A 12,007-nucleotide genomic window follows, 5' to 3' on the forward strand; every position below is an offset into this window, starting at 1 on the left:
TGGCATTTAGTGTTTGATTTTGGCATACATGTACCTTCGGTAAATAATGAAACAATGTCTGACCTCAATTTTTTTTAAAATTATTTTGCCCCTTTTTATCAAGGAATAGATTGAATACCTGCCTTGTCAAGTTTAAACCTTGCTGTTCATTTTCACAAGGGTTCACAAATCACCTGTCCTTGTATGTGCATGGCCTGAGCAGCCTGGTCTGGTAGGTGAACTATGAGCACATTTCATAGTGCACAGAGCCCTAAGCACTGTGGTGGTATTTGCTGTTATAAAAAAACCACAGAGAAGCAGGAGGTTCTGGTGTGCAACTTGTGAATAATGTCATGTCAGAGTGCACATTAGGGCACCTCTGCTGTGGCCCTGCCACTGTCCCACTGAACCTCAGCCCTCACTCAGGGCCAGAGAGGATGCATTTAACAAACAAGAGGCTCACCACAGAAGGGGACATCTCAAGTCTGACATTTTGGTCCAGAAATGCTGTTTGTACATTCCTCTCTTGCTATCACTGGGCACACTGTTGAGTGGAGGAACCATACCCTGGGAGTTTTTCTCAAAGGATTTAAGGGATTAGTTCATCTCCAGCCCTCAGCTGCTAGGTAATAGCTCTTAGGGCAGCACTGTTTGATGGATTCATTGTATGTGAATTCAGGTGTTCTGGTCATGCCCAAGCATAGGTTATTTAAATTAGAAAATTGACTTCCTGTCACTTTCAGTGTACCCTAGCATTTATAATGTAAAGCAGATGACTTCCTAGCTAAAAATAAATTTAAAAAATAAAACAATAAAGAGTTTGCTGACATAATTAACAGTAATTACTGAGTTATAGAGCTATAGAGGAATTAACTTAGCAATGACAGAGCTCTCCCATTGGTCTCTGACTCACTAGCACTGCAGTTGGGCTTTATTCAATATAAAAATTTCCTGAATGGCAGACAGAGCTGTCCTAAGGACAAGTGATTCTGCAGGATAAATTCCAAGAAGAGATAAGAGTTTCTCTTAGTGAGAAATTCATCTTATGACTCCTCAAAACAATATTCTGTGCAGGAGCCTAAGTACCTATTTTAACTTAGTGCTTGTGGCTTTTTGGAAACGATTTGAGCTAAACTGGAAAAAAATCTGCTTTATCTCCAAAGAGAGCATGCAGGGAGATAGCTAATCCACCAAAGCTAGGCTGGCAAATTTTCATGATTCTGAAAAACATCACAACCCATTATACTATGTTCAAATGCAAAGTGCATTTCTTATCCCTTTCCTAGTATAAACACAGCAGCTTGAACATTTAAGAAAAAAGCTGACACTTGCATCCTACGAAAAGGAGCACTTAGTTTCCACCGTAAGAAAACGAGAGATTGGACGCTTGTGACAGGTGATTATGTCATTTGGGAGATCCCATAGATGTTAGAGTGCTGATGGTGACAAAAGATCCATAATTCAGCAGTCATATTGACAGGCCTTTTAAATTGTCAGGCATGTTGCAGCAGGAGATATGTCTTTCATTTGCCTCATGATAAATGTGCTATGCTGAGAGTTACACAGTCACCTGCTTTATAAGCTTGGGAAGTCTTAACACCAGAAGACTTTTCACCAGGGTATTTAAGTGTGCTTTTTAAGGTGGCTCTAAAAGACATTTTTCCTTTTTACTTGAACCACCTTTTTTTTAGATTATATTTCCTAGCATTTATATGAGTCTGGAATATGATGTTCTTTGGGGGAAAAGAATCACTTTTACAACTGAAAAGAAAAAAATAAGTTTCATATATAACTTTGCTTTATAGGCTTGAGGATATGAGTGAGGCAAATGGGAATAAATGACTAATGAAAATAAATTTTGAGAATTTTCCCACATAGTCCCTAGCTCATGTTTTCTGTAGAGAGCAGTTTCAGGGAGCAGCCTCCTGCACCAGGCTGAGACTCACTTGGCAGTCAGTGGGCTTCGCACCCCATCTACAGGCTGGGATAGAGAAATCACTTTCATTCCCTGAACAATCTGTGCTAAAGATGTCAAATCAGAAATGAGAGGCAAATTCCTCACCTTTATTGCCAGAGAGTAATACTTAACTTCAGCAGTGCTTCAGAAGGTCTCGTAATGGACTTGTGACCAAAAAGCAAAATACTTGGAAGCTTACAGAATAAAAATGGGATGAGATTTCTATCTGTTCCCACATCATTGCTTGACACCCAGAAAGAACTGGCATCTGCTTACCAGTTTTGACATGGCATTTTAACACTTTCTCTGGTTTATTTTTTCATAGTGATTGGAATAACACTTTAAGAAGCCAGACATTCATTAGAGCTTTACTCCCCATTTACCATACTTTTTTCACTGGTTTTACTGGTTGAATGCAGGATTCAGAGAGCCTGAGCTCTGTTCCAGTCACTAAGTCTGTGCAGCAGCATGAGTTTGTCCCCTCCTTACAACTTGTCTTTGAGCAAAGTAAGGCTATTCCCAAGAACAGGAAAGCTTGGAGACATGCCTGGTGACTTGACCCAACATTGGAATATGCAAGCACACAGCCTGACCTTGCCACCTGGCCTGAAAAAGTAGTTGTCTCTGTTTTGCTGGTTTTCAGCCACAAGCCAGCAGCCTCAGCATTCCCAGAGAATCTTTGCTGTCGCATTTCTGCCTGCATGTGTGAGGTCTTCATGTATTATGGAGGTGGAAAACACCCAGCTCTGCCAGCCCATCCCAGTGAGCTGCCTAAGTGTTACTTCCAATACAACATACAATATTCTGTTTATTCCATCTGATCCTTTCCATCTTGATCATCTTCCTAATGGCCTTTTTGAGACAAAACACTGGGTTAGTATTTGATCTAATTCTCAGTCTTCCTTATTTATCATCTCATCATAAATATGTAATAATCCCCCTCCTTTCCTCTTGTTCTCTTACTACTTACACGACTGAGGGACTTTTACTGTTCAGTTTAATAACAGTGTGCTGGAAGAATTTCTGCTGTATTCTCAGTTTCCCACTGGTCTCAGGGAGGTGCAGAGACATTTTATAAATTCTGCATACAGATTACCTCAAATGCACTCTTAATGGAAAAGGTGACTCATTCTTTAGAAGAAACTCTTCACTACTACAGAACTAGGCTGTTTCTTCATAAACAGAAGTAAAGAACAATTGCAAGAAGCACTGTCCTTGTTATCACTGAGTGCCTTTTTGGATAGGGTATGCTGATAGCAAATGAGGTGTTATATTTTGGGTTCTTGGCTGCAGTATTATATCATTTACCATTCCAATTGTATTCAGATATCATCTCCTATCTTCTGTCTCTTGGTGATATATACCCTCATGCTGTTTGACTTGCCCTTCAAGAACAACTTCTCAGTGAATTCTCAGGAATCAGGTCTCCAAAAATGATGGAAACCCACACCTGAACCACAGCCAGTCTCTCATTGGAAATAAAAATACTTCTGGAAAGTAAAAGGTCATTTTCAGACTTTCTTTTAACTGCTGAAAGAGACATTAAAGTACACAATGTGATGGATCTACAAGGCATGTGCAGAGAGGTGCACTAGAAGCCATATCCACAGAGCTGCTAAAGGGAAATGCTGATACAATTATTACTTCAAGCAAGTCTTTGCCATCTGTCATGGTGATACCTGGAGATGTTATAGACCATAGTTTGATGCTTGCAGCATGCAATCAGAGAAGACACTGTGCTCAGCCATGCTCTGTGATTATCAGACTCACATAGACTCAAATCAGTTGAGATCTGTCTACACAGGTACATCTGAGGCTCTTGCCAAGAGCAGCCTAGTGGGTCTCTGGTGCCATGCAGACTTTTGGGCTGTGCTTTTCATGCCCAGCTGCGCTCGTCCCATCTGTCACTTGTTGTTGACTGCCTGCCCATCCAATTCAGGCATCCTGCTCAGGTACATGTGTTTTGGTAAGGTTTTCTACATGGAGAGAGGTCAGTTAGATGTGTCACTGTGTATACTACAGAGAAGGTGCTAGCCATGAAAGAAATACATTTTTATTTTGATGCCAAAGATGATGAGGTTTCTGATGTTCTACACTTCCTGGGGGAGTTCATTCTGTGCTCACAGAGAAAGTCCCTCTCCTGCACAGATCACTGCTTCCCCAGGAAAAGACTCGTATCCAGCAAGGAGGCCCAGTACCACTCCTAATTTCTAACACTAGCAATTGTGCAATTACACATTTGTGCTGGTTTTAGCACCAGATGGAAATTAAACTCCAAGTGAGCCACTCCCCTTCCCCTGCCTGTTCCGGTAAGGGAGTGGCAAAAGCAGGGACTATGGGTTGAAATAACAATTTACTGAAAGCACAAAGCCATGGACTAAGAAATGTACAATAATAACAGCAATATTGTAGCAGAGGTATACAAAAAGAGGTGTTTTACCCAGCAGAAAGGTGTTCACCACTGAGAAGAACAAAGCAGATGGCAGAGGCTTCCCATAGGTCACGTCCACTTGGCTTCCCCAGACCGAGGTAATACGGCGATCATTCCCACACACCGCCCACGTGGCCGTCGGGAACAAAGGCAGGGTGACAAGGGAACTCCCATGGCTAACATCTCCCACACCCCCCAGCCTGAAACAATGAAAGCCAGTGACAAATAAATGCCCTGAGTCAGGCTGTGCCGCCGCTCTGCTGGGCTCAGTTCTGCACAGGTGCCTGTACCGCTGTTTCTCCGCCCCACTGCGCTGGAGGTGGTCCTGCAGGTCATTGCCTCTTTTCCAACCATTCTGCCACCTCCTTTCAGCTCAGCTGGCCCAGGCTCAGCTCAGCTGTTGTCAGCAGGGCTCCCCTCAACTGGACTGGGGTTCGACCCCACCAGTCCTTTCCCCATGGCAGCCGCTATGATGCTTTGAGAGGCCTCCTAAAAACAGAGATTAGACAGGAGTAAGGGAATAAAGGTAGGTATTTATTTGAAAGGCCTTCAAAGGTGCCCCCTGGGGAGCCAGAAGCTACTGCCAAGATGGACCCCAAGATGGAAAACAGGTCAGGAGTTCTTCACACTTTTATAGGTTTGGTTCATTTGCATATCAGGGTTAATTCTCTAATTAAAGCTTCAGTTTAATGATGTAATTCCCCTCATCTTGCCCCTCCTTTAGAGGCTTTTTGGTTTATACTTTTTGGGCCTAGGATGGTCTGGGTGTCCTTGGAGAGCAGGCTTGGAGAGGCTTTGTTATGTCTACCTAGCACGAGGGTGCAGAAATTTACAGGCTACAAGAAACTTCAGAGTTACACACTAGGCAGTACAGAATTTGAAAAATATGAAAGTTAAAACCTAAGGCATCACCTACACCGGCGCTGTCGGTTCAGCACTGCTGTTGATGAGCGTTGCTGCCACTGTCCTTCCAGCACCACGTCCTGCAGCCACGTTCGGAGAAAACAGGAGGGGAAGCAGGGGTGCCAGCAGGGGCTGGATCTGCAGGGGTAATGTGACACCTTCATGCTGGAGAGAGAGAGGCAAAATGGTGCCCACTTCTGGCAGTGTGCTCATTTTCACCCCAAAACCACTCCCACAGGTGTGATGTGGGTGGTGTAGAATAACAGCTTGGATGTGCCCACACCATGCTAAGCTTCACCCCCTCCTGCAACTAGGACAACATCTAATCCTTTGGTGGACATACTGATCTAGTGAAACCTACCTATATGAAATAATTGAAAATTTAGTCCCTCGTGTTCTGACTGATTCTGGAACACAAAGTGGAACTGTCAGACACCCTGGCTATTATATTTAATTTAGGGCTCTGGATACATCAGCAGGCAACCTGCTTTTATTCAGCTGTCAGTAGCCTAAAATATACTCTTTATCTTACAGTAAGAGTTTGAGCCTTGCAAATATTTCAGCTTGTGACTTAACAATTCCTTAAATTCTGGCAATGTACTAAACAAAATCTTAAGTCATATCTCCAGAAGTTTACAGTCTAATGGAAAATCCATCAAAACTCATTTAAAGATTAAATTCTTTGATCTAAATATCATACTGAAGGAGCTGTGAACTTGCAGTCCATATACTTACCTATTCATGTAATCTCCATTTTCAACTATTAGCACTGTGTACCATGGCAAAAGTGTGATGGAAGGTGATATCTTTATTCATTGAAAATAAAAACTACATTCTCTACTAGTAAAAAGAAAAAAACAAATAAAAAGCCTACTGCAACCTGCTGATAAGAGTCGATGCAGTATTTTGTGCTATATTGTTCTTTTTTTCTTGAAACCAAAAAACCTGTAGGAGACACAGCTCAGGGCTGATCCAAACCAGTGCAAAGCTTTTCAGTGAGTTTTGTTTAAGATTTTGATAATGGAAAAAAATATTCCTAAGTAGAATAATTTTAATTCCACATGAGTTTGTTTTTGAAAGCAGGGGATGATTTTTTTAGCAAAATAAACCCTTGTTTCTTAATGCAGTGACTGACTGAAATCGGAGTTTCTTATAATTCTTTTCCCTGCTTTTAGCTCTGGATAACAGAATATGCTCTGTCTGCTGTGATGCAAAAGCACCTGTCTGAGAAACAAGAGAAGATAATTCAAGGTGTCATAAGCCGACTAGGATGCCTCAGTGATGAGTAAGCACAGTTTCATTAATGACCAGAGGGGTAAAACTTCACTGTTGCATGCCCAGATAAAAACATGAGTACATTAAATTGTGGAAAGTAGTGCTGAAGGATTATTAGCACCTTCAGACAGAGAGGCAATTGCTCTAGTTTTTTGTTTGAGTATCAAAAGCAGGTTTAAAAAGAACAGACATATCGCGACTCCTGGAAATTAGAAAAAATTGTCTTACGCGATTTTTCGCTGGTGTGCTTTATTTACTGTGTTTGTGAGTGGTTTCTAGTCTTGAACCACCCTCTCTCTGCACTCCCTATGTCACACTGGAGTTGCATTTTCTGCAAAATAAAATGTTCACTCCAGCAGTTTATCGATGGTTATTTAACTTTTATTTCTGTTTTCATTTTAATTTAACTTCAGTGTGACAGAACTTGAAGTGTAACACAGCAATACCCATTCTTTACACCTGAGCAGCTTTCCAAGCCATGCTTTGTACAAAAAGACATTGCACAGAGTGAAGAATAACTCCTGTCATCTTTAAGCAATGACTTTGCTGAACATAGGTGTGCCAAACCAGCAGGCAGCTTCACTGATGGATTTTTAATGGTCCTTTTACAGGTCTGTTAGCTATATACTGCAAAAACACCAGCTTCTGCTGTGTTCAGTACTCAGAAGGTTAACCTTCCGAAGAGTTGGAATGGCAGCCCTGGCATGCATGAGACTGTCCAGAAAGAAGAGCTCTCTTCAGGAGCTGAGAGAGCAACATACCCTGCAGAAGGGATCCTCCCTGTGCCAAGATGAGGACCAGTGGCAGTTACAGAAGGCAGTGGTAGGTACAGTGTTCAGGTGGGTTGTCTCCAGAGGTCTCATATGCTGTGATATTTGGCATTAGAAGTAGCTATGGAAGATCTAAACCAGAAAAAAAATAGGTTCAAGCTCCAAGGAGGAAGAAAAATGTTCTCTGTCAAAAATGTGCCCATTGCTGGCATAGGAGGTCCCTGAGTGTGCCTGTTGTAGTTTGGGCAGACATTTTAAAATCGCTGATACTTTATCTAGTGTATAGCAATCTGTGATGTTCATCATAGCAAGCTTATCTAGCAATTTATTTATATGAAAATACTAATGCAAGAAGGGAAGGATGCCGACATATATAAAGGTTTTCTGCAAAGCTACTGCTTCAGGGAAAGAGAAACTTGTACTAATTCTGCTGGGGATCATAATATGCACTTGAGAAGCACTTGCTTGAGCATTAAAAGAAATTCTTACTCCTACCACACCAAGTTCTTCTATACTCTCATAATTTTTCATTCTTTTTTCTCTTTATCTGTCCATAAGAAGCTCAGCATGTTCCCAATCCTTCCAAATTATCTGGTTACTGTAGGTCAAGAAGACAAAAGAAAGTTTAAGGGATTTTTAGACATGATATTCCCATAGGTCACTTTCACATCTGTTTGTGACTGGTTTTTAGTGTTGATCTATTAGGTGTTGTTGGTTATTTAATTACCTACATTGGATATTTACATAGAACAACACCACATTTCATTCCCAGCAGGTGTCAGTGATAGCCCCTGCCCAGCCCACTGCTGCTGCACATATGGGTTGAACCCATCAAACACATTGCAGCTCTATGCTCCATGCTGTTGCTGTGTAATTAGCCGAGAGATAAAATTTTGTATCCCTCTAATTTTGATTTGCATAATACAAACCCTCAATCTCCATGTGGAAGAGAAATAAGGAAAATCTGTGTCCTGCCATTTTCATATTTGAAAAATGTAAATTGAAGCAGTTTCCTGTTAATTTTGAAAACCTTAAAAACCTCATTAACCTTCAGAAGAAATAAAATAAAAATAATAAAATACAAGTGCATATTACTGCATTCCTCTTGCTTTCCACTCACTTAGCTCACATGGAGATGTTAATTGATGCAATCACTGTGTTCCCTAATGGAAATGAAAAGTCCCCAGGTATTAGTATTCCTTTGGCCTCTCTTCATTACAGCCTATTTCCAAGTCCTGCTAAAACCCATCTCACAAGGAAGTTCCTAAAAATACACATAAAAGATCCTTGCTGCCGAAAAAGTAGGGCATAGGTGTAGAATTGGGTAAAGTCAAGAGAGGCAAAACATGTTACAAACAACCTCCAAAACTAGAACCAATCTATAAAGAGTTAAGGAAAAGGTTAATTTACAGACACCCAACCAGATTTTTAGACATACTTTGTTGTTCTACCTAAGCTTAATTTTTCCTTGGGCCAGTTTTATACTGGTGGACTATGACACATCTATCCATTGATTTCATACAGAATGCAAAATGACGGTAATGAATCTTAGCTTGGGCATAATCACATGACATTGGGTCTCTAAAAAAAGGAGAAATAGTTTAATGACATTCCAGCTTTCTAAAAAACCTCAAAAACATATGCCTAAGCTATAAATATAACGTGTCAGAACAACCCAGCATTAATAAGAACATTTCTGCAGATGAATGTTGTTCTTCTACTTGCATTTCTTATTTCCAAGAGGGCATCAAATAGGTACTGTCAAATCTCCCGGAATATTTTAATGTTATTTAGCGTTAACTGAATATGTAAATATAAGAAGGGCATCAGCAACACAGCAGCAGGCCATCTATGGCAGGCTGCTACACTTCAGGATGACAAAACAGGCCGTGCTGGTAAGCAGATACTACTGTTCACTAAAGAGTTTAGATGAAAAGTGGATTTAAAAAGAAGCAGAGAAAATGGAGGTAGGGATGGTCCAAAGACCTCCAAGGACTTGAACTCTGCAGCCTAAAAAACAGGTGTCTTCTGGAATATCATAGGTTTTAAAACTGGCATCAAATATGTGAATAGAGAACAATTTTTCACATGTTTCTAAGGAAAGAAGAGAGCACTTAGCAGAGTTACTAGATGGAACTAGTAACTAGATGTGACTAGCTCAAAATTAAGGAATGTGTGGAGAAGCTTTAGAACTCACCACCAGAGGATGCTGTGCAAATGATTTTCAAGTGCTATTGCACATGTTCATGACCTGTCCCAAGGGCTGTTGGTACTCCCAAGGGTATTGGTACTCCCAAGTGCCTATATACCAAGTTTTTTTCAGGTAGATCACACAAACTGCACAAGTGTTCCTCGTGCATAACTATAATTGCCTTGCTTCTGTGCAGTTTATTGAGTCATCCACAATTATCCCTTCCTGGACTCAGGATATTTCACATACGTGTGAATACATCACTGATGGGACAGGATGCAACTTTTACTGCACATATCATGACAGAGGCTATAGTTCTGTTGCAAAGACAGATGTGTTAAATGAATGTGCAAATTTCCACTGTAAACTATATTATTACAATTATTTAAACTGTAGTATTCTGAATGGGTGCAGGACTTTAAAAGTGAAGGTGGCTACAATTGTTCACATATTTAAATGGCAGTGCTGTCTTACTGTCTGGTTACCAGGAGTCCCACATTCGTGAAGAGGAGGAGAAGCTTGAGGAAGAAACACAAGAAACCAATTTAGAATTTCACCAGCAGCTGGTCACAGAAATCCAAGAAGCTCTTCAATTTCTTCAGCAGCACATGGAGCAGGTGATTGGGCAGACACTGCTGCAGCATGCCCGAGGGGAAGCTGAAAAAAAGAGTTCAGATGACGGACAGGACCTCAAGGTATGGAAATGGTCAATAGCAGCTTTACAAACAAAACAAGGGCTACTTTGCACAGATGGAAAGCAATTTCATGTATGTCTTATCCTATGCCTGGAAGTATCAGGAGAAAGCCATTAGGACCTGTGTTAAAACTGAGCATAACTTGCAAAGTATTTACAAGCTAACACTTACGTAGCAGTACAGTATTTGCTACAGCAGCCAAAACAGGTTTTATTAAGTCAAACACTGGAACAGGAAAAAAATTGTGAGAACTCTTGATGGCAGAGAATAACAAAAAGAAGAAAGAAATAGAGATGATTATCTATTGATAAAGGTTCTATGGCTAATTAGTAATGTTTGTATACTAACAGCTGAATATTTATTCATAGAGAAATAATTAAATAAAATCAAAATTCAAACTTACTTCATAGATTATTAATTTTTTTTTCCAAAGTAAATATTTGGATTTTCTGTGTAATGGAAAGTCACAGTAGAACTACACATATATTAGCTTGCTTTTCTGGCAGTTGGGTTGAATGTTAAAATGGACTGTAGAGATTGAATGGAGGGGGGAATGACCCCTTCCCAGATGGAGATGAGATAAATTAGAAACATTTTGCTGCAATTTTTCATGTTGAAATGCTGCATGGTTTTCAGTTTCTCAGTATGCCACATTTGTAAAGCCACATTTTAAATTCACAATTTTGTGTGCACATACCAAAGTAGGTATGGCATTTTTTAAGCAGATCAAAACACTTTTGGGTGTGGAAAATGAATTGTGACTTGTTCTGTGTGATACAGGAGAGACTGGTGGAATCTGCTGTCGAAAGTGTGTATGGGACCAGCAATAATATCAATAGACTGGTGCAAAGTTACTACCAGCAATTAGGAAAAATCACAGAAGGTTACGAAGGGAAAAAGCTTCAAGATCTGAAATCCTTACAAGGTTCGTATGATATTGACAACTATAAGACAATTCTCTCTCCCAGGGACTGTGCTTAATGTAAGGCTAGAGGATTTTGCTTTTCTGGCATCCCTTGGCCTAGGAAATCTGAGTTTAGTCTGCCTGGCACAGCCACAGGAAAAAAAGGTGAAGAATACCTCCCCTCCCACAGCCAGCCCAGCCCAGCCCAGCCCAGCCCAGCCCAGCTAAGCCCAGAGTACATTCAATAGCTGCTCCCTGATGGTGCAGTTGGTAAGAAAGGTGCCTGTCACCCTCTCTGAGTGTTCAGAAAAGGTTGGATGCTCCCTAAATGAAAGTTATGTCCCCTGTTCTGTTACATACCCATCCATCTCTCCCCTTCTGTTTTATTTAGAAACAGTGGTGCAAGGTCCTGTCTGTCAGATGTGCCCAAGTCTTGCTGCCAGGCAGGAATTCAGGGCCAAGAGTCAGAAGCCTGCTCAGCAGATAAGCACTCAGTCACAAGAGTGTGAGCATATGCAAAAGTAACCAGAATAGTTTGCTGTCAATTGAGGGGACATCTTGTGAAGCTGGGCATTCCCAGGAATAAGCCACCTCTGAGTGGGGGTTTTCTTTATATTGCATTTTTTGTTTATGTATTACAGTTCTTGCTTAAGGCATCAAGGTCTTTTTAGAAAATTTCTGCTTTGAATTCCATGTTAATCAGTTAGCCTAGTGGGAGAAGTAGGTAGAATGGGAATTCAGTGACATTTCCATCTCAGCTAAATGATGCACAAAGTATTCTCTATGCAACAGATCACAGTGGCAGAGTGCTCCCTAAGGAGCAGTAACTTTGGAAAAACTACCTAGAACCGGGATTAATTTGTGATGAAGGTTTTCAGAACTCAGAGTTTTTAATTTTGAGC

General features: G+C 40.8%; 1 protein-coding gene across 4 annotated transcripts in view; it reads left to right on the forward strand.

Annotated features, from left to right (window-relative positions):
• EVC (EvC ciliary complex subunit 1) overlaps positions 1-12,007 on the forward strand; it is a 50,958-nt gene that overhangs the window by 32,461 nt on the left and 6,490 nt on the right. For all 4 annotated transcript variants that reach the window (XM_069014468.1, XM_069014469.1, XM_069014470.1 and 1 more), the window contains 4 exons: positions 6,446-6,555; positions 7,157-7,367; positions 9,995-10,201; positions 10,982-11,126. In XM_069014468.1, coding sequence (XP_068870569.1) covers positions 6,446-6,555; positions 7,157-7,367; positions 9,995-10,201; positions 10,982-11,126 — 673 coding nt within the window. The remainder of the gene's footprint in view (positions 1-6,445; positions 6,556-7,156; positions 7,368-9,994; positions 10,202-10,981; positions 11,127-12,007) is intronic.

This window comes from Aphelocoma coerulescens, chromosome 4, assembly GCF_041296385.1.
Source record: "Aphelocoma coerulescens isolate FSJ_1873_10779 chromosome 4, UR_Acoe_1.0, whole genome shotgun sequence".
Classification (NCBI taxonomy): Eukaryota; Metazoa; Chordata; class Aves; order Passeriformes; family Corvidae; genus Aphelocoma; species Aphelocoma coerulescens.